Source organism: Colius striatus, chromosome 22 (genome assembly GCF_028858725.1).
Source record: "Colius striatus isolate bColStr4 chromosome 22, bColStr4.1.hap1, whole genome shotgun sequence".
NCBI classification, from domain to species: domain Eukaryota; kingdom Metazoa; phylum Chordata; class Aves; order Coliiformes; family Coliidae; genus Colius; species Colius striatus.
The window spans coordinates 4,352,305-4,379,580 of record NC_084780.1 but is presented as its reverse complement, the minus strand read 5'-3'; the positions used below and the strand labels follow the sequence as shown (position 1 = coordinate 4,379,580).

Sequence of the window (27,276 nt, the reverse complement as noted above, 5' to 3'; positions counted from 1 at the left end):
TCATACATTTATTATTTACACAAGCTACCTCTAAATTCATTGCAAGAGACTGCCCTGGGCTCTCCTGGGTTTAAATAAGGTTGCTAAGCACCACACAGAGCAGAACACAGTCAATACTGTTAGTGTCACTGGTGGGTGAGCGTGTGCCAAGGCAGTGGGACTCCTGAAGCTTCTATACATAAGACAAAAGTATTTGTTCCTCTGCTCCTGTGGTTCCTGGTCATTGCACTCCCAGCTGGAGCAGCCAGAGAGGCTGTGTCTGTGTAGAACCAAACTGTTTGTGCCCCCACAGACCAGAGCAATGCCCACATGTGCAGGTAAGTAAAAAACCCCTCATCTTTTTTAATATCTATATATATAAAAGCATTAATTATTGCACAAAGGAAAAGCTAAACTAAACTAATACTGCAGGGTTATGTTACCCTTTCCTTTGTTCAAGCTGTTTAACAGGCAGACTATCTGTTGTAGTTTTGCTGGAGACTAGCCAATAAATCCCAGGAAGAAGGTGCAGTAAATTCCACATGCCCACACTGCCTTGGATGCAGCATGCTAGCTTTCCTGGGAAACAAAGGCTGCAGCTGGGAGGAACAGGAAACCCAGGGAGAACTTGCCAACTCAATATTCTCCTCAAGTTATAAACAAGGTGCATTTTCTATTTCAGCCTCCACCCTTGTAAGTACATTACAGTAAGATCAACAGAAATCTTGCCCCAGGAATGCAAAAGGAAAGGGGGCAAGGATACTACCTTCAGAAGGAACCCCTCTTGGGAAGGGCAGCAGGACCCCCTCCAGCCCAAACCTTCCTTGGGAAGGATTCCCCTCCCTCCCTCCCTCCCTCCCATGTTTTATTCTTTTCAGTATAGCCAGACTAGAGATCCCACAGTGAAACAGACACAGCCACAATATGCAGCTATTAAAGGAGAATGGATGAGCTGTTTTCCCTGGAGTATGCTCCCACCAAGCATGTGCCTTTAAAAGAGCTGAAGAAACCTTATTTTTAAAACATGTCTGTCATAGTTAGCCCAATTTAAAACTGTCACTGCCTTCACAACTAACTCAAACCCCAAGTTTAATTAAAATGAATTGGCACTTTCCCCATGGACAGTCATTAGCTGTAATGACTCTGTTTCAGTGTTACAATATGTAATCTCTCAGCAGTCTTCCATTTCACAGAAGACTGTAAAAAGAAAGGTCAGGTTTCTCCAGACATCTGAGTAACAATTATGAAGCAGAATTACCAGACAAAAAGAAGAAGAGCTTGTTTACAGAAGGAAAAGGTGAAGGGTACATAAGAGATCAATAGCTTATAACCTGGGGTGTTTGCACTGCAGCAGAACAGCAGATAGATCCCCCCTTAGGTAAAACATGGAAGCTTTGCTCCTGTCAATGTAAACATTTGGAGTGTTGCAAGAAGCTAATACAGGTGGGTGCTTTTAGCTTCTGAACACTTTCTAGCCTAGAGCCTCTGCCTTCTCTCTCCTCTCCAAGGGCACTGGAAGCGGTGCTGATCGGGGAGTGACTGGGGTGGTTCTGTGAGGACCAAAGGCCACCCCGTGACCATCAGCTCAACAGGAAGAGTTTTTACTGTACTGAGTAACAGACTGTTGTGAGGAACTCCTGGACACAGAGACTCTACCTGAAACACACAGGATGCTTTTGCTTTGATTGGTGTTTGTGTGGGACTGGCAGAAATCCCCTGCAGTTCAAGGGGGTGGATCTTCTGCCTTGTTTGTAGGACTCCACGACAAAAGCTGCAGCGGGGTAACTAGCATCAGTGGGGTGTACCAGGGGGGATGGATACCCCAAGGGCTCACCTCTACCGACAATCTTCTGCTTCTTATTACCTGTCCCACTCATGTTAACCACAAAGAGCTACATCCCAAGAAGCCACCTGCAGAGTTAGGGGTTCACAACTCTCCCACAACTTAAAAGCCTTCTGTGCTTCCTTTTTCAAGTAGAGTCATCCAAGCCTTTACTTGGGTGCTCAGAGCTTGACTTGCAGAGCCTGTCCATGATCCCCTGCAGCATAGGTTGAACAATCCCCAAGAGAGGACGCTGGGAGGAGTCTCCATCCCAGCAGGCTTCCATCAGCTGCCAGCATTCCTCATCAAACACGGGCAGACGCTCCGGGCGAACTCCTGCAACAAGGAGAGGGATGTGGTTACCACCAGCACACCTCAAACCTGACAGCAGCTTTGTCTGGTGCTCACTGCTGTAGTGCAGGCTGAAGTGATTGAAGTCAACTGTCTGGGGGTCTCATGCTCTTGCTGAGGGTTTTCATTTCAGCAGTGCTGCTGAGAGGTCTTTGGGAGCACTGCTGAAGGTGCTCAGAGATCATGCACGCTTCCAGCAGACAGCCAACACTGCCTCACTGAAGCCTTTCCCACTATTTGGGAGGAAAATTAATACCCTCCCCTATTAGAAAACAAGTCCCCCCCATCCCACCTGCTCATAACAGTGCCTTTGGGAGCAAGTTCAACATGAGAACAAGCAGTGAGTGCAGCTTTCTGACCAAATACAAGACTCACTCATCTGAGTTAATCTTTTTCACATGAGAAAGGGAGAGATTATACAGACAGGAACTAAGGATAAAATAGCAAAGCATTCTGCTACCATCATGCAGCACGAGCGATGAAGCTCCCACAAAACAGTACCACACCAAATGCATGAGAGTAAAGCTTGTATTTGGGGCACCAGCTACCACAGTGTGTTTTACTCAACGTGCAGCTTCCTCTGAGTGCTGCACATGAAGCATTTGATGCACAGACCAGCACAGCCTTCAGACATTGCAAGGGATTAAACATTCTTTAGGGGATCATGCCTGGCTGCTTTTGGGGTCTGGTTTACATCAGAAGTGTTGCAGTACTCAGCATGGTTTAAGCTGAGTGCTATGGCAAAGAGGTGGTTAACTGAAAGCTTCTTTTAGTCCCTGTTAACTGTAGCTAGACTTTGACTATGTCCAGGTTTCACTAGGGGAAGTGTTATTCTTCAGCCTGTCAATACAACTTGTATTTTTACCTTTCAGTTACAGGAGGATTAAAATGGATTTCCTCATCTCCTTAGATTTTACTCAAGCACAAAGTATCAACCAATAGAGTTCAAATAAGCCATTTATACCTCTTCTGACATTGTTCCAAAGGTGATCTTTGCTTGCACATCTCTCAAAAGCTTCTGGTAACTTCACGTGTCCCGAACAAATGTACCAAAAGAGAATGCCAAATGCATAAACATCCACTGAGTTATCATATTTTCCTGTGACAAAAAATGCACTTGATCAGCAGAGCAAACACCTTCATCACTGGAAACTGAGTAGTCTTGAGAACCAGCGTTCTACTGCCTCAAATTCAAACCACAGCTTTACTGCCAGAAGGCAAGACTTGCATGAAGCCCAGTAACACATCAGGAGTCATTGCCAGAGGTGGAGGGATAGAAGTTAAGACTTTCCAGTTCCCTGCAGGTTTCTACACTTCACCTGTACCAGCAGTTCTCAAGCCAAGGTTCATGGACTGCTGCAAGTACAGGTGCTCAGGTGTGTGTCAGATTTCAACATCTGTAAGACTACCAGCTCTGCCTGGCTCTGCTGTTAGCCCAGGAGTCTGGCAGGAGCTAATATCAGCCTCTCAATTTGGCAATTACTCATTTATAGCAAGTTCACTCACTGAATAAGAGAAATTGAGCACATTAAAAGCATTAAGGGCTAAGCCAATGCTCACTTCTAAGGTCAAGGTCTAGCTAGTCATGAGTATTTCACTGTTAGTAGGAAGAACCTCTTGAATAGTATTTTCTAAACACAAATAATGTTGCTTCATGTGATTGCAAGCAGGGACAGCACCTTTGACAGACCAAAAGGATTCTGCTAAGTAGTACAGACCTCTAAGGGCTACTTTAAGATGCTTGCTGAGGAAAAAAGCTTAGAGAGCACATGCCAAAAGCATAACACAGTGAATTTGAACACACTCCACATGTTAGTAACAGGTTGGACATTCCTTACAGGGGATCCTTTCTGAAGTATTTGCCTGGGAATGCCAAATATTACCAGCTTCCTAATTACAAATACTTTCACTTTCCAATTGCAAGAATATTAATCCCTTCCAAGCTTATGAATTCCAGAGTTGTCTTTCCAGTAAGCAAAGATTTAAGACTGACAAAATACAGGATTACATAGCATGCACTGTAAGCAGGTGGTCTTCTGGGGTTTGGGTTTGGTTGGTGAGGGCTTTTAAATCATTAGTCTTCCCTTTCATAAGCAAGTTGAGATATGAATTCAAAGTAATGCCCTTCCAAATTCAAGCCAGAGCAGGACAGCAGTGGATTCAATCAACGAGCATACCTGTGAAGAGCTCGGGAGCCATATGAATGGGTGTGCCTACAATACTGCCAGACATCATGGCTTCTGGTTTGCAGAACCCCAAGTCAGTGATTTTGGCTCGATTCTTTTTGTCAAGCTGTAGAAGAATTCATACACAGGCAGCTGATAACCATACCTTTCAGTTTTAGTATTGCTTTTGAATATTTAAAGCTATGTTCACATTTGAAGGGTTGGGCCTTTGTTCTTAAGTAAGCTTTCTCTGATTGCTTCTCTGAATCTTGGACATTTACCTAGTTAAGCTCAGTAACAAGACAGGCCTCCACTTGTCTTCTGTGCAGAGGGTGGGGTTGGAATTTCATAGGACCAGGAACTGGAAATCCTACTTGTAGCTTCTCCACCTCCAAGAGAAGTCACTCCACTGCTCCCTTTCCCCTAAGGCTTTCTGCCTGAAAATGGAAACCTCACTGCAAAGCTAGTCCTGCCTGACTGCCACAAAGTGAAGAGATCCTGCATGAAAGCAAGCTAGTACTCCACTAATATGATACTCCTCCTTCCCACTAAAAGGACCTCATAAGACTTCAGGATTAGCCAGATACAAAAAGTTTTCCTTACCAAGACATTTTTAAGTTTGATATCCCGGTGCACAAGTCCCTGACTGTGGAGATAACGGATTCCTTCAACTACATCCAAGGCAATCTGTAATCGTGTTTCTAATTCTAGCCCAGCCTGAAGAACAAACACACACACATTGAACTCCTCAAGTGGAAGTTACTTTTGCTCCCTCTTTTCCCCCCACCCCCAAACCACTGAAAGCTAAGCACTTATGATTTTGTTTCACAGAGTAAAAGGTATTTCAGTGAGGATTTTTAATGTCTCTGTTAAATGTACAGAGACATACACACAGAGGTTGTTGTTACCTTTAGTCCTGTATAGAGATCTCTGTGCAACCTTTCCATGATCAGTAAGACAGCAATGCTGGAGCCTCCTCCATAGCCATAATCTATCACAGACCCATGGAGGTGCACAAGCCGCTCGTGTGTCTGCAGAGACCTAAAGAGAGTTCAGCACAGAAAGCTGGTCAGTTTTACACCCTTCCTCTCCAGCCCAGGCCAAGGTTCACCTTGTAAAGGTAGGATGCCCAATAGTTGCAGTTTTAGTACAAGATTAAGATACAGCCTCAGTACCCCTCAGTTCTGAGGAGCAGAACAGTATACAGCTGTCTGAGCCAGTTAAACTCAGGAAAGCCTACTAAAGGTTATAGTACCAAAGCAATTGTGTGTTATTTCAGCTGTCAGTACTGCAGCACCTGCCTGCAGCTGTTGAACTGAAAACAAGCTCAGCTTTCTGCAGCACAGACCCATGGTTTTCTTTTGTGAATTCAGAGAGGACAAAGATTGGGAAAGGAGGCATGATTCACCACCAAATGTCAGTGGAGGACTGTTTGCTATCATACTCTATTAACTCTAATTTAGACTGCAAAATAGCAGGCATTTGAACAGCACAGACACCAGAGAATCAGATGAAGAGAGGAAGGAGCATGCCTGCCTTACCACTCTGTGCCTGTGACATTCCTGCAGTGGCAATGGCAAGCTGACTTTGCCTTCGCTAGAAATAGCACCTTGACATTTCGTGAGGTCAAATCACTGATGGCAGAGTAGAACTGTAGGAAGCAAGGTTCTGCCTATGCAGCTGCAACAGCATCTGGTTTACAGCAGTGAAGTTAAGGAGATGCACAAGGAAAGAGAGGAACAGTTACAATACCCACCTCATATAGTGAAACTCAAGTGCAAGGTCATTCCAGTGCTTCTCATCTGGAGGAACAACAGATTTCAGTGCACAGGGGAAATGCCCTCCCCAGCTGTCACACAGATAGACCACGCCGTACTGTCCTCGGCCCAGCTCACGGCCCAGCTTTGGTTTGCCTGTAAGGCACAACATCCACTGAGTCAGATGTTAAGATGTGTTTATCCCTTCCCATACTCTCTCAGGCTGGCAGCCCAGAGCTGTTCATGGGCCAGCAGCTACACAATTCAAGGTACTCGCCATGTGTCAGATGGAAGCTCACTGAAGTAGTCGAGTGAAAAGCAAAACACCCCTCCTACTCCTTTACACCCACTGACTGCTTCAGAAGGAGCAAGCAAAGACAACACAGAGAACAGGCACAGAGCTCACCATGTAAAAGCACATCCTGGAGGGATCTGCTCTCCAGCGAGAGCCGTGCCAGCCGAGGAGCATGATCCTTCCTCACCTTCAGCCACAGGTCTTCTGTCTTCTCCAGCCTGCCAGAATGGCCATCTTCTAACTGCAAAAGAGATCACAAACACCCTGTCATCCTGCCTGGTGTGAAGCATTTAGTGTAATGAGGTTGAGGGTCCTTGCACAACTAGGTAGAGCTCCTACTTAAAGCATGCTTAGTTTAACAATAGGACCTTGTATTAGGGCACTCACGTCAGCTCTGCCACTTCCACTTCCAGAATGGCAGCAATGATAGCACAAGCTTCTCTTTCTGCTCTCACTACTGTTACAAATCCTCTTTCCACAAGTGGCAATGTATGAAACAAATGCTCCTTACCAGCTCCACACACTCACCTGTCGCAGAGAAGCTGCAAAAGCCTCATGGGAACTGTTGAGCCTGGTCCGGAACTGGCTGCAAATGCTCTTGGCTAACTTGGATGCACTGAGGCTCTCAATAGCATCCTGAGCAACTTTCCTCTTCCAGTCACTGGTGATGGCAGGTGGGCTGACCCATGTAATCCGCTGGATTATCTAGCAGAACAGGGAACACAACTGAGACACCAGCACAAAAAAAGCAAAGGGTCAGCCAGTTTACTCAGACTGCTGAGATACCTTGTGATAATGCAGAGTCACCTGCACACTGGATTGGGCTAAATCCCAGAATCTGAAGGGTTGGAAGGGACCTCCAAAGATCATCCAAGCTCATTCCCCCCTGCCAGAGCTGGACCACCTAGAGTAGGTCCCACAGGAACGCGTCCAGGTGGGATTTGAATGTGTCCAGAGAAGGAGATCAGTCAGTGTAAGCAGAAACCCTGAGACTCAGGGAGAGAGATGTTCCTAAACTGGGGAAAGCTAAAGCAAAGCAGCTTTTTGCTGGACAAGGAGCAGAAGTCCTCGGGGTTGGTATGCACCACTTCAATTGCTGGGTGATTAAGCCACAGAAATTCTGCTGTTGCACACCCAGTCTGGATCCTTCCCCCAGGCTGAGGGAAGGTTTGTTATCAGTCTGCACTGCGCCTATATGGGAACCACTCATATTCCTCTCACTCATCCATACAAGGAGTCTCAAGAGGGAGAAAGCAGTAAAGGTCATAAACAGCTCCAAGCAAAAACTTCAGAAGGCTGAATGCTTTACCAGACAAATTTAAAACAAAGACAGGAAGCAATCTGGTCTTCTCTAGAGGAAGAAGAGTGAATTGACCTGAATCACTATACATTGCAAAACAAACTAACTAACCCACAAGAAACCCCCCAAACCCAAATAAACAACCAGTTACCCAAAATAAACAGCAAGAGTTTCAAACTGCTGATCATTCCTTCAGTGTTTCAGAACAGGAAAAAGAAAAAGCCAGACATTAAAGAGCTATTTGCTTTGAGTATTAGCATGCTCTGGAATAAACTATACACACTGGAATAAACTATACACACAGCCTCAGTGCTGAGTGGGGAAGCAACAGCTTTCCAAGGCATGTGCCCAGAAATAAAGTTTAGAGAGCAGCTGTGAGTATTCCCATCACTCTTTGCTCCAAAACCATTTCCTTACACAGTGACATGTACTAGAAATAAACAATAAAGATGCTCATACCTGTTTGATCTGTTCCCACAGCATCCTGGTCACTGTTGAGCCAGAGTGGAAAGTGACTTCAACGTGATAGGCTGCATTTAGTATCTGGAAAGGAGGTGAAAGATGTAAGTGTGGAAACTTTGCAAGCTGTATAAAATTAACTAGACCCTCTGAACATGAAAAAAATGGCCACTACATGGGACACTCCATGATGCATTTGGTTCAATTCATTTCTTGTGTTATGCTCATAGGTGTTTCTGATTACTAGATGCAGATTTAGGAAAGGTAAGTACTCAGCCTTTAAGTGACTGATCCCCAGTTTTAGCACCTCCCTCAATGACACCAGACTGACACAATACTCCAGAGCTGTGTTTCTCTAATGTCACTGAGCAGCTCAATCTCCTTCTGCCCTTGCTGGATCGGGATAAAGATAATGATTAAGAATATTGGAGTCACCATACCTGTTTGAGATAATTGCTTGTGATGTGTACAGAAACGTCCTTTGACTTCTCCAAACTCCTTGCAGGATGTACTGAAACCTCCCAAGACTCCTCCAGGCTCTTTAGACACCTCTCCAGAGTCCCCACGAAGCTCTCTCGCAGATAGTCCACTGAACTAATTAACTTGTTGGCAACTGCTTGGTTTAACCGAGAAATAATCAGTTCCTGAATTTGCTTAATGCAACACTTTATGTCCTTGGAACTAACAGGTTCCCCATTCTCAGGAATGATGATGTCTGCACAAAAAAGAGAAGAGAGAGGCATCTTTTCTATTCAACACATCATTGTTGCAACAATGGCTACCCAAGAACTGCTCTGAGTGGTTTGCAGAGGAGTCACAACACAGCCCCAGCCCAGCCAGCTTCTGCTCCAAATGCTCTCTCACTGTTTTCCACCTTCAGAGGTTCATTGCTCTAGATCCAGATGATACAAACTGAAGCCAACAGTGCTTTTAAGTCATACAAAAGACCCCAAACCCTCATGAGCAATAGCAGAACAGATACAGTGACTATTGCAGAGGATTCCAGTTTTGCTGGTCTGACACCACAACACCTGTTTTTCCACCAGGCCCCAAACCCAATCCTCATTTGGAGTTCTATGACAGAAAGTACTAAAGCATTAGAGCAGCTCCAGGAATACACACCCACTTACTCCAGTTTCAGAGAAGCTAAAACTCACAGCTCACCAAGGTGGAAAATATTCTGATGTTTGCTTCTGTTCACTGATGTTCAGAGTCACAGGACACTCTTAACACCTTGGCAGACTCTACACAAGCATCCTTGTGGCTACTCCAGGTTTACACAGTGATCACAAGCCAACTATCATCTCAAAAATTAAAGGGCAGAAGCACAAAGCTGCCTTTCTCTCTAAAGTCCAGATCAGGAGGTTCTTCCAGGCCAAGCTGCAATCCATCAGCACTGCTGGAAGTTGAAAATGACGAAGAAAGTGATACAAGAGCCACATTGATTACAGGAAATCTCTCCTGGTACTTTGAAAGTGTTGGTTACCACTTGGTATATTTAAACACTGAGCAATGGGTGCTCACACACTGTAACCACTCTGAGCAACACTACATTATAGCAGGAGCTGAGGACCTTGTCTCTGGGTTTTTGGCCAACACCACAGTCTAGCCTACTGAAATCCAGTGATCAACAGATGGCATTAGCTCCTCCAAGTAACACCTCCTTGCTTTTAGGATATTGCTTCAAATAACTGAAAGCCAACAAGATGCTGCACTCCAAGAGATATTTGTTGTGCACACAGAACATATAGATGTATTTACTGCAGGGGTTTTATCTTGTGCTGCCCTTAAACACACTCATGCACATGCACAATCCTCAACTCAGGCACTGCAGTGCTCCAGCTCTTTACAGAGTAGGACAGACAGAATAGAGGACCTGTCCTGCTAATGGAGCAATAGCTGCCCTGAACAGGTGGAAATAACAACACACTCCCTGTCCTTTCAGCATATGCTAGTTTGTTGGGGGGTTTTTGCAGCATGCAAACACATTATGTTGCAGTAAAGCAAGCTCTTCATTTTGTATAGGTGCTACACAGCAAACACTTCAAGAAATAGGAAAGATCTTATCCACTTCCCACCCACAGAAGCAAAAAGATCCAGATCTCAACCTGCAGGATGAAACATAATCCATCATTTCTCCTGCTTGTTTCAGGAGGTAACATTCCAGTTTCAAATTGGGAGGAAGCAAGTCAAGACACACAGCATTCTGTGGAGTTTTGGTGTGTCTCATGCCTCAGAAGAGCAATCAATCCACAAAAAAATATTTCTTGTAAACCAATAGCCCAGAGCTATTTCTGATTTTAAACAGAGAAATCTTTCTTGATCAGAGCCCAGTGAACTGCATTTCACAGAATCTCAAGGCCTGGAAGGGAGCTCCAAAGCTCATCTAGTGCAACCCCCCTGCCAGAGCAGCACCACCCAGAGCAGGGCACACAGGAACTCATCCAGCTGGGTTTGGGATGTCTCCAGAGAAGGAGCCTCCACAGCCCCTCTGGGCAGCCCCTGCCAGTGCTCCCTCACATCAACAGGGAACAAATTCCTCCTTGTGTTTCTCTGGAACCTCTTCTGTTCCAGCTTGTGCCCGTTGCCCCTTGTCCTGTCATTGGACACCACTGAAAACACAAGTTATTTTTATGCTTAACCTCTGCAAACCTTCACTTTGATGTTTATGACAGACAAAACTTGGACAGCCTCTTACCCTTCACAGTTTACACATCATTCTGTATGCTTCCAGCTTCTGTGTTCTTGGAAGTTCTGATACTAGGAGATAGTGTGAGAACTCTCACATTTCCCCAAAACACACACTCAATGCCAAGCATAGGGCTCATGAGCACAACATGTTGTGATGATTTCTTGTAAAAAGGAAAACCTTACCTACCCAGAAGGGTTTCACTTTAGGAGGCTCTATACCCAAAAAGTCTTATGCAAACCTGTCTGACAAAGAAATCAAGCCGAAAGTACAAATGAAGCCTTCACTGCTCACACTCACACAGATGTTTTTATTACTTTAAGACAGATGGATTCCCAAGTCTCAAACACATCCACTGAGGCAAAGCTGAGCAAGTTGTTTTCTTCAACAGAATAGGGAATTAAAGAAGAGAAGCCAAATAGCCTAAAATCCTGAAGCTGTGGGGGACAAGATCTGATTTATAAGAAACTAAGATTTAGTATGCTCAGGTCCCTCATTTACCCACTGTGGTTTTCACCCAGATGATAGCACAGAAAAATCCCTTATGGATTAGTTGTGAATCTTCTTGCAAAGTCTCTTGTCTACACAGCCATCCCCCCAACCCTTAGCAGACCTCAGACACCACCACACTCCTTTAAAGCCCCCAAACCTCTTCGTTCCCATCACTCTCCTCCCAGTTAGTTACCTTTAAACTCCATATTAGCAGCATCCTCCAAGAGCTCCTCTTTCATATTGCCAAGAGTCTCTACGATCATGTCCTTCATCTCCTCCTGTTTGCGGTTGGCAATGTTCATCAGAGACTCGTAGAGCTCGTTCTCCTTCTTGCGGGTATATTCCAGTCTCTTGGGAGTGATCTGCAGGTCCCGCTGCATGTCAAACGCCTGGTTGATGAAGATGTCGAGGCAGCGGCAGTGCACCTCGTTCAAACTGGTAGCTGCTTCCACAAGATGCTTCTGAAGCACCTGCCTGGAGAAAGTGCTTAAGAGTCGGAGCTTGTCCGACTGCTCCACCAACATGCTTTGGGCATCAGCGTCCGGCCCCGGAACCCCACAGCTGCAGTGGTTAGTGCTCAGGTACTCCAAGTCCATCAGCTGGCAGTAAAGGGAGGAGTTTTCATTCTCAGGTTTTTTAGGAGAGATCAGATCAACCCCCAAGTCTGGTACTTTGAAAAAGAAAATGGGCAAAGAGAACTTCTCCTTGATGTCTCGCAGCTCGTTCTCGTCGGACGAGGAAAGTTCAGCCTCGCTGATGGCAAAGATGACAACGGGCAAGACTTGGTTCACGTACTCTCTCAAGGTGGCTTCAGCAGACTGGAACCCACGACATGGTGCTACCACAATGTCCACTTCCTATAGCCAGTGGGGAAGTGAGAAAGATAGGTATGTACAGATCCTTTGTGAAGTGATACACGCAAAACCACGCTGTAACTCGCTCCAAGCGCAAAAACCAGCAAGGTTCAAACCTTTTAGAGTGGCTCTGGAGTCTCACATAAAGCATCGTGCTTTAGAATATAGCCTGCCTGCAAAGCTGGTGACAGCCCTCAGAGGGATGCAGCCAGACATGGCTCAGTGCCCACTGACTCCAAACAGCTTATTTTGAACCAAGTGTCTTTGTGTTTTAGTCCAGTTCAGACCAAAGCAGAGAGAGACTTGGCAGTGCTGGGTGATAATAAACTGACCATGAGCAGCAACGTGCCCTTGTGGGCAAGGCCAATGGCAGCCTGGGGGCAGCAAGAAGATTGTGGCCAGCAAGTCGAGGAAGGTTCTGCTCCCCCTCTGCTCTGCCATATCTGCTGAGGCCTCATCTGGAGTCCTGGGGCCAGTTCTGGGCTCCCCAGCTGCAGAGGGACAGGGAACTGCTGGAGAGAGGCCAGTGCAGGGACACCAAGATGCTGAGGGGATGGAGCATCTTCCTTGTGAGGAAAGGCTGTGGGACCTGGGGCTGTTCAGCCTGGAGAAGAGAAGGCTGAGGGGGGAATCTCATTAATAGTTACAAATATCTCAATGGTGTGTGTCAGGAGGTTGGGGCAGCACTTGTTTGTGTTGTAGCCAGTGACAGGACAAGGGGTGATGGGATGAAGCTGGAACACAAACAGTTCCATTGAAACATAAGGGAAAACTGTTTCAGTGTTGGAGTGAGGGAGCCCTGGCCCAGGCTGCCCAGGGAGGGTGTGGAGGCTCCTTCCTTGGAGATCTTCCAAACCCACCTGGACACGTTCCTATGTGACCTGATCTAGGTGGATCTGGTAGGGGGTTGGACTGGATGAGCTCTAAAGGTTCCTTCCAACCTCCACCATGCTATGATTCTGTGAAAGCTTAAAACCATTTTCCCAGGTAAATGCTATCACAGATCAGCCATCAATCTTTAGCTTACAGCTGCCCTATTTTGTAACAACCCCTCCCACTGATGTTTACTAGATCTGCAGCTCTTTCAGGAGATTATCCATGCTGTCATTCTGCAGTGTAGCTTCCAATGGTAGCAAGCACTCCTCTAGCCACTACTGCCAAGACAAAGGCAGCACAATAACTGATTCCAAAGAGTCTGCAGCCCAAGGACAGACAAGGAGGAAACAGATGGTTGTGACAGGCTTAGTTGTGATTTTCTTCAAATCCAACCAAAAGCTAAGAGATGCATGTTATTGCTTACTGCAGAGAGTTTCACTGCTTTGGTCATATGCTCTTGCTGCCAGCACTTCTTACTAAATCTACTAAAAAGGGACAGCTCTGAAACCTGCTTCCTTCCCTTTCAAGGAAGGAGACAAGATGAACCTTTGGATATGGAAGAGCAGCGTTAGAATTGCACGTATCACTACCAAAATAAGGGGGGGAACCATCAAAGCCTGCAGAGAGAATTCAAGTGCCATCTTCCAGACTCAGAGCAGTGGGCAATAACTAAGACCTCTTCCATCATTTTTCTCCACCAGAAAAGAGAAAGACTTGATCACATCTCCTGACTGCCCTTAGAGGTAAGAGGAAGCCCCTGCTGCTGCACACCTCAGTGCTGAAGCCCAACCTGTGTGAAGCACAGCAAGTTGAGCAGAATGGGGTGTGCAGTGCTGCAATGTTCACCAGGAGGGATGAGTCACACCAGTGACTGTAAACAAAGGAGGAAGCCAGTGCTGTCTCTAGGAGACAGGGAGCAAACCAACACAGACAACCCAACACAGCTCAAGCAACTGGTCTTTCAGTTCCACGGGAGCCTCTTGGGCTTTGCCAAAGAGAATTAGCAACATTTCTTGCCTAGCCCTTTGTTTTTTTTCATGTCCTACAAGGGTTTCAGCATTGCCTATGCAGATTCATACTGTTACAGATTAAGTCTTCCTATATGGGGAATACCTGTGACTCACACTGGATTCCTAACATTTTTAAGCTGGTTCTCACAAGGTCACACCACTACAAACACACTGGAACACTCCTGACATGTTCTGTAAACACAAAATTGCTGTCAAGTAACTTCACTCCTCTTTTCCTTCACTAAAAGGCCCCTTTTACAATATCAAAGCCTCCCACTTAGCAGCCTGAACATCATGTACACAAGAGCTACAGCTCTTCTACTTCAAAAATGATGCAGAGGAGCTGTCAACAGCAACACACAAACATACAGTTTAAAGAGAACACCATGCAGACACACCACATGCTCATCTATGGGTTCAGACATGCAATGCCAGGATGACCACTTGCATCCCATATTCCTGAACAAAAAGGATCAAGTAGGTCTTGACCTACAATATACAAGTGCAGACTCACTAAATGTATTCAGGGACCACTGAAATGTGCCATTTCTCTAAGTCAACAGATAATTCCTTGTGTGCAAGTCAGTTAAAAAGCATTTGCTTGCTACACCCCAAGAGGACCTTGTCTTATTTACTAGGCTTCAGGCAGTTTAATCCCTTTTTGTATAGTTAACTGAGGTGCTGAGAATCTACCTACCAAAGTCCTACCAAGCAGATTATGATGGAAGGTCCAGCTCAGTCTTTTTCTAACCAATTTGAATACTCTGCCTTCCAAGAATAGTCCATGAATCACTGAAGTCTGACAGTTGCTGCATTTATTATATGTGAGCTAATTTAATTGGCTCCCTATTAATCTGAGCTACAGATATACCCTGAGGTTCTACTTGGATTTAACACATATATTCTCTGAATTCTGGACAGTTTGTGTTTCCACTGGGATCTGAGCCAGAAGTTCAAAAACACTTAATTTAGAGAGAATCCCAGGCAAGAAAACTGACCTGCACCTCTGCTCTCCAGCAAACACTGCTGTCCTTCACAGAACATTGTTTTGATTCAGTGCAATGACTCTGAAACCCACTTCATCAGGGAATTTGTTTCTCCATTGCTGGCAGGGCCAGCCCAAGAAAGCCCAGGAGTTGTACACACACACGAAACAGCCTGAGGGGGAAAAAAGCTCTTTCTGACCATGAACTATTCCCCTTATAAAAGACACATCACTAAATGAGCAAAGCTAGAAACAGAGGGAACAGGTTTCACATGGGTGGAAGAATAACTTCATGGTGCAGAATCTTCTATCCTCATTTATATCAGGGGAAAGGGACAGATGAAGACGATTTCAGGCATTTGATTCTGGTAAGTGGCTGGAGCATCTCAGCACTCCACATGGCATCAGTTTGCTTTGGGCTAAGAAGAGTGTGAAAGCTTTTCAACTTTGTGTATTAATTCCACAACCAAATACATTAGAAATACTTCTGAGAAGATCAGGGCATGTTCTTCCAAGTTTTAAGCAGGATGTCCTTTAATATAACCACACAATAGGTATTTGACCAGATTCTTTGCTACTTACAACAACTACTATTGCACATGGCCCCAACCACTGCTACAGTACCTGGAGAAATGCAACAGTAAACCCAAACTAATCCAAATCTTCTGTTAGAGCTCATAGAACCATCTTGCACTTCTTCATTCATTATCCAGCTTTATCAGAGGAGCTGAAAATGTTTCTTTCCTTACAAGCCCTGGCTAAAACTTTTCAGCCAGAGACTCAATAGCATGAAGCACAAAGCAAGACAAAGGCATGAGAAAGGAAGCTTTCAGCCCTGCTACCCTCCTCCCATACAAGCTGTACCCTCCAGATGGAAACCAATACTTCAAAGAAGCCTGTTTCAGCTTCCAGGCACAACTGATAAGATTTAGGGAAAGAGCCAACTGTTTACTCCCACTATAAATCTAATAATCTAGATGGATCACTCGCCATGGCCCAGATGCATTCCCGTGCACAGTGATCCCCAAGGAATAAAGCAGCTTTGCCAAAGTGGTTTTTTCCCTCCTCCTTGATAGTTTACATTTAAAAATAACTAAGTTCACATACCTATTAGCATAGGGTAGTGTTCTCACAGCAGCCAACCCATGCAAATGACATTTTTGGCTCCCTCCTCACTCCCTTTTCTGTGAAACAAGTTTTGAGACATCCTTCAGTAACACAGAAAAGGGAGAATGGTCCCATCCTGGATATCAGACTACAGAAAAAAAACCCTCAGGGTGCTCCACTGGCTGATTGATATTAAAAAGCAGTATATTCTTCACTTGTACTGAACTAATTTCCAAGTAAAAAGACAGTTCAGTTAAGATTTGGATACTGTTAACTTAGAAATAACTTAGCTTTTCTTTACTGGAGTAATGGCTAACAAGTTTGGATTTAGCAAACAAGTATCTGCAGCAAGAAGCATGATTCAGCATAAAGTGCCTGAACAAAACCAGCAGCATGTAATTGAGGTGCCCAAGCCAGCTTGTGCAGTTAAGTGTCTTAGGCCTGGAAAGCTGCACAGCATCCCCAGCTCCTGAAGTCACTGACAGCTCCTTCGATGGCAGCTGGCTGGTTGAGAAGTGTCCTCACCATGTGGAATGAATGTGGTTTCAGACAGAAATTCACAAACTGAATCTTCATCTAAACTCACCATAAAGGCCCCAAACTGTTTGTTCAAACACTAGCAAGATGTTTGAATATCTAGACTGTAGGGTTATCATACAACACAGTACTACTTAGAAGCACTTTGCCACTGGGAACAAGAAACAGATGAAAACACAGGGGTTAAAATCCAGATTGATTTCCCTCTCCCTCTGCCCAAAAGGTGCTGAGCTCCTCCAAATAACTTGGCTTCTGGGCAAATCTAACTCCTTGATATTTGTATTGAATATCACCTTATCCTGAAAGATGCAACTGTTACTAGACTCAGTTTTGTTTCATGAGTTAAGAAAAAGCAGAAGCTCCTGCAGAGTAGTTCTGCAGACACGCACCTTTGGATGATGACCAAACAAACCCTCATCCATTATTGCTCCAGATGTATACTCCCCCAGTTCCAGAAGTGGTAATTACTTTAAAAACTTTGTTGTCTTGGCTGTATGCTGAGCAGAGCTGGAGAATACACATTAGGTAGAAAGGTGGAAAAAAACCCCACAGGCCTCACAATGGGAGGTCAGCCTCCTGTAATGTGACAGGAAGATAATCCAAACCCCATTACCTGCTGCAATGCATTATGTTCTCCTGTCAGCCTTAAAGAAAGAATTTGTTTTTCCTTTAGCCCCTCAAATTCATGTAAGGAATCCTTTGAATCAATCTCAAGCTAGCTGTGATTCACCCTCTCTCCTCTCCTTCTACTAGAAGAGCTTTTTATTTCACCAACCCTTTTCACATTAATCTGAGTAGCTGTTTTCATCTTGGTGTCCCAAATATAACCAAAGGCAGACAGAGAGATCTTTGTCACTCACACTGGAAATCTGAAAGAGGGTTGTAAACTGCACTGTGTCTAAACTGGACCATATAAAAATGTAAGCAAGTAATAAATGGAAAGCTAAATACTTTAAAAGGCAGGATTTTTACAAGCAGGAGAGGCATTTACATTGCAGCCCCAACATTGCCTCACATGGCTGATACAAACCTGGCCCTTCTGTTTCAGTCAGTGCTGGAAGCCACAAACACACAACAACATTGACTCTGTGATCTCCTTAGGACAGCCTTAACTTTAGCTACAGACTGAGTTTGCAAAACCTGTTTCAAACTGATGAAAGACAGACTGGGTCTTCATTTTCTGCCTATTTAAAAGTCATACCTCAATTCCTATGTCCAGGAAAAAAGTTCCCTTGCTATTTATAGTTCAGCTATTCCAGATCCTCAACTACCAAACCCACAGTTCCTGAAGTATTATAGTGCAAAGGCTCAACCTAGGATATGAAATGCAATGAAAGCTTATGGAAGCTATAAAAAGCTATGAAAAGCTGTGAAATACAAGCCTCACCTTTAAAGGTATTGGCTGACAACCAAATTGCAACATTCATAAGACAGGAAAATGCTTTATGGACAAGTAAAAGGAAGGTCACAAATGTCAGACACCACACTGGGAACAGACTCCCACCTCCTCCTTGTTCTTCACACTTTTGATTTCCATGACACCACAGAAATGTAAAAAGCCACCCTCTCAAATGAAGTCAGGTCATTCTATCAGATGTTGGAATTGAGAAGCTTTTTTTCTGACAAGCTCTTCAGGAGAGAGAAAACAATGTACATATCCTTTAACAACAGCTTCTAGCTACAATCAAATAGCAAAGCTGACTCTGAATGCCCTTGAAACTGGAGGAAAAAATTAGGAGACACTTGGAATTACATCTGAGTAAGCTTGGCTTCTGAGATGGATGGAAGTGTTAGAGGAATGGTCATAGAATCATAGAATGATGGGGGTTGGGAGGGACCTTTAGAGCTCATCCAGTCCAACCCCCCTGCCAAAGCAGGTCCCACCTAGATCAGGTCACACAGCAACGTGTCCAGGTGGGGTTGGAAACCTCCCAAGAAGGAGCCTCCACACCCTCCCTGGGCAGCCTGGGCCAGGGCTCCCTCCCCTCACACTGAAACAGTCTGTCCTTATGTTAAAATGGAACTTTATGTGTCTCGGCATCTTTCCATCAGCCCCTATCATGTCACTGGATACAATAGAAAAACAGTGCTGCCCCAACCTCCTGACACCCACCAGTGAGATATTTGTAACTATTAATGAGATCCCCTCTCAGTCTCTTCTCCAGGCTGAACAGCCCCAGGTCCCACAGCCTTTCCTCACAAGGAAGATGCTCCATCCCTTCAGCATCTTGGTGGCCCTGCACTGGCCTCTCTCCAGCAGTTCCCTGTCCCTCTGCAGCTGGGGAGCCCAGAGCTGGCCCCAGGACTCCAGATGAGGCCTCAGCAGCTCTGGCAGAGCAGAGGGGGAGCAGAACCTCCCTTGCCCTGTGCCCACACTCTCTTGATGCATCCCAGAATGCCAGGAGTCAACACTGAAACAAAAGCACTCAAGCACAGACAGAGATGTCCAATTAAAGTCCCAACACCAGACTTTTGGCTTCAACTAAAAAAAAAACACCCCAGAATCCTATGCTTGAGAGTTTACACCATGAGGGACTATCAACGTTACACCTTAAGCTCACTGTGATGATGGACACTCGGTTACCTTTAGCAGTGAGTATGGCAGCATGACCTCCAGCTCTGCTATCTGGTGAGCTGGATCTTCACTGTCCCCATGGATTTCTAAGTCCTCCTCTGGTATTGTGTCCCAGTGCCCTCGGTGTGCTGCCAGCATGTGCACCAGCTCGTACTGCTCGGGCAGCGCCAGGCTGACCCGTGTCTGCGTCCCGTGCGTGAAACGGATCCGTCGCCTCTTACAGTTCTCCTCGTTGCTGATTTTGGTGGTAGGGAGCAGCTTCTCACCCAGCAGGATGTTGAGTAACTGGCATTTGGCATTACAGTTCTGGCCAAGGATCAGAAGGCAAGGGTGCCAGCTCACAGTCCGCTGGAGATGTTCTTCCTCGTGGCGAGGGAAGGAAATGAAATTCTGCCCTAAAATCGAAGGCAGGCTGCATTAGAAGAGGTTGGCTGAACAATAAGTCTGGTATCTCTAAGCCAGCTGAACACAGACATTGGTGCCCCAAAGCCTGCCAAGAAACCCACAGAGCAGCAGGAATTTGCTTACATATCCTGAAACTGTCAGCAATTCAGCGTTTGTCCTGCACCAACACAGAGGGTTAATTCTCACAAAGCCACTAAGACCTGCTCCACTGGAAAGTGTTTACACAGAGGTCTCTTCAGCAGCTTAGTGGAAGACTAATGGTAGGCCTGAAAGTCAAGAGGAAACAGTTGTCAAGGTGGAAGCAATGAAAGGGGTAATTGTGCCTTGGGCTGGAAGAGTGTTTCAGCTTGCTTCAGAGTTCAAGGAGGCCCTGTGGGTCACTAAACCTACCTCTTCCCAACTTCTGATGGTGTGGCTGTACAGAATGTTCCTGTTACGTATCACAAATAACTTTTCCATCAGCTGTGAACTGGTGGCAGTTCCACCCACACACTTAAAAAATGTCAAATCCCAAGAGTACTACTGCACAAGCTTCTCGACCAAAGTCTAGGATCACTGACATTAAAGCAGCAAAACCTCTTTTCTAGCCTCAAGGAAAGGCATTCCTGCAAAATTGCTTTTCTGCATGAAGCAGATGACAAGATCAAGTATGCTGAGACTCAGTAGCAGGATAAATAGCCTCTGCCAGCAATTGGCTATGTTGGAAATACAGTCATGGCATCTACAGTAGCTGGGTAGAGATGGGCCCAAGGAAAGGCACCATTTGCTAGCAGTCAAAAGGTTCCTAGTGCAGCCTAAAGCACAGCAAGAAAAGGCTTCACTCCTTTGATGGCAGTAACAGCACACATCTTTCCTAACCTATAATGTTCAATTAAATAGGCACAGTTTGCCTGATGTTAACTCTAAGAGCAACTCTTAAGCTGCAAAAGGAAATCACTCAACATCTCTATCTTCTTCAGAGCAGCTGGACCCCCTGTAATCACTCTCCTTACCCATCTCCCTTCTGAAGCATCAGATGTACCATCCCACTAACTAGGCCCTTCAAATTCTTAGCCCATGATGCTGCAACTCCTTGCACTTGCCTTACTACATTAATTCAGTCTCAGGACTGAATTTAGCTTCTGTATGCTAAGTCCTAAATACAGCTTTCCCCACACATCTCAGCAGCACTGTGATGCCTCATGCATAGCAACACAATTGTTCTGGTAGTACAGGGGGAAAAAAAAAGTGGATACAAAGTCCCCATCTGCTGCACTTCAGCACAACTCCTGTGAGCACAGAACAGTGTCCCTGCACAGCCAGAGCCAGCCCGTGCTCCCAGATGGAAAGGCAGATGGCACCCAAGAATGAAATGGCAAATGGAGACACCAGTCCCCAAAAGAACTGCCAAACCTGAAAGCTGGAAACCAGCACAGTTGCCCTGATATCTGGCAAACTGACAACAGCTTAAAGATAAACTCAGATACAACACAACAGAGAAGCACCAGCAGGGACTTTGTAGGGGAAGGTCCCACTTTACCAGGGCTGTTAAAATCCTTTTAATGAGTCACGTCCTGGCATCCAAAAATCATTTCAGCATCTCAAGCCCCAAGAAAACAAGATGCTTTCATATCCCAAGAAATTTCTAACACTACCAACCAAATTAAAGATAACATACAACAGCTGTTCTAGTACTCATCCTGATAGCACTCCATCCCTCTGTTTTAATTAAGATCAGCCTAGTTTGGAACAACACCAAGTTGTGTCTCAGACCCAGTGTAAGGCTCCTTTAACGTTTTGCCTAAGACTTATCAGTCCTTCAAATCTGAAGGCTGGAAACAGGACTGCTGGAGGGGTTTTCATCATCAGAGGAGTCCTTCCATCCCACACCAAGAGGAAATCCTCTCTGTGACTCAGCAGTCCACCTCTCCTGAACCTCTGCCCCACACAGACCCAGACAAGGATCCTCATAAACTGTTTGGAAAAGGACTTCCTGAAGTGTGACTCTCCACAACAGTTCCTTAAACAAAGACCCACAACCATAGCAGAGTGGCCACATCAAGCAGCTGAAGGGCAGGATCTGTCTAGCCACTCACAGAAGATAAAAACCCCATCAATTGCACATTCAAGCCTTCATCTACAAGATGAGGAATTTCTTTGATGTGCTTACATCTATTGAAAGGACAACTGGAACTCAGGCTCTCTGTTCAGCTACCAAGCATGAAACAAGCAATTCAGAAGGCATTGGACAGGCCTTGAAGCCTCCTCTGCAAAGGGCTTTGAAAGAAAAGAAGGCAGACTGCACCCTCTCCTCCTCCTGGGCAGCCTCTGTAAGTACAGATACTTAACACCAGCACAAAATGATTGACATGCAGCAGCTTCCATTCAATTATTGAAGCACAGAATAACCACACAAATGCAACATCTTTACACTACCTTTCACCTTTCCATGCACACAGCCTCCCTGTCATCAGCATTTATTCAACAGGTTTACTACAAGCTGTAGCACGTACAAAGCCACATCATTTAACATTGTCACACTGCAGTATTCACAGCATGTGAAGTACAAACCTGGATCCTGCACTGAAAGCAGGATTCAGCCATACCAGAACTAACCCAGTGCACCATCAAGGCAGCCAGGTCACACAGAATCAGAGAAGGGCTGGAAGGGACCTCCAAAGCTCATCCAGTGCAACCTAAAGTAGGGCACACAGGGTTTGGGATGCCTCCAGGTCCCAGCAGTGGTTTCAACCCTGCGTGCATCTATACCTGGATATCCTGCAGTGACCTCAAGGTCTCAAATCTAAAGTGAGTTGCACAGCAATGGAGCTATTGCTCATGCTCTGCACTGCAGAAAGCACAATACTATTTCTATACAGATCCCTCATACAGTACTCAATAGGTGATGATACTAATCTGAATGTCAAGAACCTGTGAAATCAATTAAGTGATTGTGCCCCTGTGCTGGGCCCTGGGGAGGCTGCAGCTCCAGGGCTGTGTCAGTGCTGGGCCCCTCACTCACTGCCACAGGGACACTGAGGGGCTGCAGCGTGGCCAGAGCCGGGCACAGAGCTGGGGAAGGGGCTGGAGCACAAGGGGCTGGGGAGGGGCTGAGGGAATGGGGGTGTTGAGCCTGGAGAAGAGCAGGCTGAGGGCAGCCAGCAGCACTCTCTGACACTCCCTGACAGGAGGCTGTGGCGGGGGCAGGCCATCAGTCTCTTCTCCCAAGCTACAAGTGACAGGACAAGAGGAAACAGCCTCAAGTTGCACCAGGAGAGGTTTAGATTGCACATCAGGAAAAACTTCTTCCCCAAAAGGTTTGTCAATCCCTGTGCCAGTCTGCCCAGGGAAGTGGTAGAGTCCCCATCACTGGAGATATTCAAAAGCCATGTGTTAGTGGTGGTCATGGCAGTGCTGAGGTAACAGCTGACTCAATCTTAAAGGTCTTTTCTGACCTCAACAATCCTGTGAATTCAAGTGGAGAACAATCTGACCTCCTGTGGTCCTCAACAATAAGCATATTACTAAAGAAACGGAGTGGAACTCTCATCTCTGTGCTTCTGACATGACTTTTGCCAACAATTTTAGCTGGTGCTATGCACTGTGTCCAAATATTACATCACTGGGGGACATGTGATAGACACTTCAAAACCATGGCTGCAGGGGAGTCCTCAAGTGCGTGCATCCTGTTAAGCTCCTTTAGATGAAAGGAGGCCTGTGCAAGAACAAGGGCATCTCTCACCAAGGCTCATCTCAAAATTCACTCAAAACACTCATCAGAAGAATCTCAGCTTGGATTTATGGAATCTGTAGAAGCCCTGAGCTTTCACTCATCCCCTTTTCAAGGTACTGCCAGTACCACTTGTCTTTCTGTTCTATTTTCAATGAGACCCACAGACCTAAGTGCCTAAACACAGCCAGACCCTCTTGACTTCTCTTTCCAAACACATCTCCCCGTGGTGCTGGGGATGACTTGCAGCCAGCTTTGACCACTACAAGATTTATGATTAACACACTCAGTTATATCAACCAAGTTTTAGTTCTACCCCACACCTACCAGCACCAGGGTGTTAATCCCAGCAGAACACACGTGACTAATCCATACACCAAGAGAACTGGTTCCTGCAGGAGCAGCCGTTGTAGCAGAACCAAAACCCTCACCTCCTGCTTAACTCCAGGCTTGTCAGTGAGTGCCTCTTCCCATCTATCTGAGGAGTTATTTCACAAGTGCCTTACAGACCACCCCTCCACACACTATCTAGCCTTAAAACCCAGCTTCTCCTGTTGACACACCTCACAGCACAATAGGAGCCCTAAGCCCTCCAGGATCACAGCAGTACAGGCAGAGCAGTCACATTTTAACCACAATACAGACACTCAGTCAATACAGCATCAGGATGAAAACTCCTCCAGACCCTCTGAATAATACATTCACCCCCTGCAAAATCACAGACTCTCAAGGGCTGGAAGGGAGCTCCAAAGCTCATCCAGTGCAGCCCCCTTGCCAGGGCAGCACCACCTAGAGCAGGGCACACAGGAACTCACCCAGCTGGGTTTGGGATGTCTCCAGAGAAGGAGACTCCACAGCCCCTCTGGGCAGCCCCTGCCAGTGCTCCCTCACCTCAACAGGGAACAAATTCCTCCTTGTGTGTCTCTGGAACCTCTTCTGTTCCAGCTTGTGCCCGCTGCCCCTTGTCCTATCATACTTGTTTGTATGGAGTCATTAGACTCCCAAGCCTTAGGCTTTCTACCAGCACACACTCATTAAGATTACACACCACAGCTGCTGACCAAAACCCTGAGACACTGCAGATCTCTGTACAACAGCTCAGCTCACAGACATTTTGGAAATAATGCAAGAAATATATCAAAAAAAAACAGACCAAAGAGTTCAAATTATGTCAATCACGGAAGGAAGGGGGGCAAAACACCCACCCAGTCAGTAGAAATCAAGGTTGCTGGATTTTTATCTCTTAATATCTTGAAATGTTTTAACAAAATCTGCTCCTGAGTCCCTAATTTGACATCACTTCTAGGGCAGAGTCTAGAAAAAGAGGTTCTGAAGTCAGCAAGAACTCTGCTCCTTAACCCCTCTAACACTTAAAATCATTTCCCTGTGGTAGACAAGGGGGGGTGGAGGGTGAAGCCTTATTACCAGCCACTGTTTCAAAGTGCTGGAAATGTACAACACAATTAAAATTTTACAGAAGCAAGAAGCTCTGTCCAAAGATGATTATCCAGGTACAAAGGTAACAAGTACTATCACAGCTCTGGTTTCAGGCAAAGGCTTGTGTCCTCCCACATCTTAAATAATCATCATTGTTGGTTCACAGTTATTTTGCAGTTGACTCATTTCAGAAAGCTGCCAGCCTCCATTATATTACCCAGACCTGCTCCTTGTCCTTCTTCCTTCCACACTGTTCTTTCCACACTCCTCCTCAAGACTTCCACTGAGACTTTCCCCTGCACTCGGCTTTGGTGAGGCTGCACCTCCAATACTGTGTCCAGTGTTGGGCACCTCTACAAGAGGGACACTGAGGTGCTGGAGAGGATCCAGAGGCTAGGCTGCCAAGCTAGGAAAGGGTTTGGAGCATGTCTCGGGTGAGGAAGGGCTGAGGGATCTGGGGCTGTTCAGTCTGGAGAAAAGAAGGCTCAGGGGAGACCTTCTCACTCTCCACAACTACCTGAAAGGAAGCTGTAGTGAGGTGGGGATGGGTCTGTTCTCACTGGTAACAAGCAACAGAACAAGAGGAAACGGCCTCAAGTGTCACCAGGGGAGGTTGAGGCTGGATGTGAGGAGGAATCTCTTTGGTGCCAGGGCTGTCAGGCATTGGAAGGGGCTGCCCAGGGAGCTGCTGGAGTCACCATCCCTGGAGGGGTTTCAGAGCTGGGTGGGTGCTGCACTGAGGGCAATGGGCTGGTGGCTGATAGGGCTGGGACAGAGGCTGGATCAGTGAGCTGAAAGGTCTCTCCCAGCTGAAATGATTCTATGCTTCTAACTCAGAGTAGTTTTGTTCATTTGGTCTCTGTCCAATCTGCAACTACTTTGAAAACTACCACTTTGATTGTGGAGAACAGCAAAGGTTATACAACCTCTGCAGCCTGAAATCCTCAACCAAGAGTCTACACTGTTATTACTGTTTGCATGAACAAGCTCCAAAGCAGTCAAGCCTCTCCTTGAAGCCCTGATACTTAAGGGTCAGCTGGTAACACATTCAGCAATAAAGTCAAACTGGGTCAAGGTAGCTTAAAAAGAAAAGAGAGGGTTCTAAGGTCTCTGTATTTGAAATAATGGGCAGGATATTGGTGAAATTAGTCTCCTGTGCCAGAAATATTGAATTCATGCTGCATCCACACCTACAAAGCCCTACAAGACATTCAAAGATGCAATTGCACAGAAAATGAGTGAAACCAAGCGGTTTCAACCTCCTGGAAGTCAGAGAATGATGGAAACAGACAGACACACCACGTTTCTGCAAAGCTATCCACCCCCATTCTGACAGGTCACAGGGGACGCGGTGGGCTGACCTTGGCTGGACGCCAGCTGCTGCCCACCAGCCGCTGTATCGCTCCCCTGCTCGAGGGAGGGCTACAGGAGGCTGGGAGCTGCAAGGTGGCGGTCATGAAGGTGGGCAGAAGGGCACATGGGACAGATCCTCCATCTCCCACCCCTCCCAGCCGCTCCCATCCCACCCCCAAGGCACCCCAGCTCTCCACATACACCCCCATCGCACCTAACTCCCCATCACTGACCCAACAGACCCCCAGCAGCTCCCCCTCACCCACTCCTCCAGCTGAACCCTCCCTTCTCCCCGCCACTGCCACAGCCCTCGCTGCCCACAGCTCACCCCAGAGCCCCCCTTCGCCCCCACAGCCTGCCCTCGCTCCCTCCGCACACACGCTGTAAGCACAGGCCTCTCGGCCCGCCCGCAGGCCCTGCCCGCCCGTCTCCAGTCCCCCCTCTCACCGCCGGACGCGGGGTCGTCCCGGGGGGCTCCGTCCCCGGCCTCATCCGAGATGCTCTCGCTGGTCGCCACCGAAGCGAAGGGGTGCCCCTGGGAGTACTTGACGTCGCGGAAGAACTTCTTGGTCTCGCGCAGGTTGTGCTGCAGCCGCGCCAGGTGCCGGTTGTAGTGGCCGAAGGAGCGGCAGAGGTCGCGGATCACCCCGCCGGGACCCCGCCACGAAAGGGCCCCTTCGCCCTCCATGTCCTCCGGGTCCGTTCCGCTATCCCCTCCCCACCGCGGGGGACACTCGGCACCCGCCAAGCTACAGCTCCCGGCCTCTCCGCCCTCCCAGAGGGAACGGCGCGCCCCAGGCGGCCGGGATCTCCTCATCATCTCCTCCTCCTCCTCCCCCCCCCACCCACCCCTCCCGCCTCCCCTACCCCCGGCCGCCGCCTTTCTCCCGAGGGGCAGCGCCTGAGCAAACCGCGCTGCGTGCGGCGCGGAACCTTTAACGGGGCGCCGCGGGGCAAAGGGGGAGGAGGCCGGGCGGACCCGGGCGCGAGGCACGCCGGGAGATGTAGTTCTCTGCGGGCGTGGCTCCCGGAGCTGTCGTCCCGCGGGGGCTTCTGGGAAATGTAGTTTACACACACACACGCGCTCCCGGGGCCGTCAGCCGCTCCCCGGGGCCTCCG

At 46.9% G+C, this 27,276-nt stretch overlaps 1 protein-coding gene across 1 annotated transcript; it reads right to left on the bottom strand.

The window, feature by feature from the left end:
* Positions 1-840: 840 nt before the first annotated feature.
* DSTYK (dual serine/threonine and tyrosine protein kinase) lies at positions 841-26,977 on the bottom strand. The gene is made up of 13 exons (XM_062013736.1): positions 26,605-26,977; positions 19,263-19,648; positions 11,503-12,166; positions 8,569-8,843; positions 8,129-8,212; positions 6,898-7,074; positions 6,481-6,610; positions 6,074-6,230; positions 5,226-5,358; positions 4,921-5,034; positions 4,330-4,444; positions 3,117-3,251; positions 841-2,137 (listed from the first exon to the last, which is right to left on the bottom strand). Exons 1-13 carry the CDS (start codon positions 26,975-26,977, stop codon positions 1,950-1,952), a joined length of 2,931 nt encoding a protein of 976 aa, XP_061869720.1. The 3' UTR covers positions 841-1,949.
* Positions 26,978-27,276: the final 299 nt, after the last annotated feature.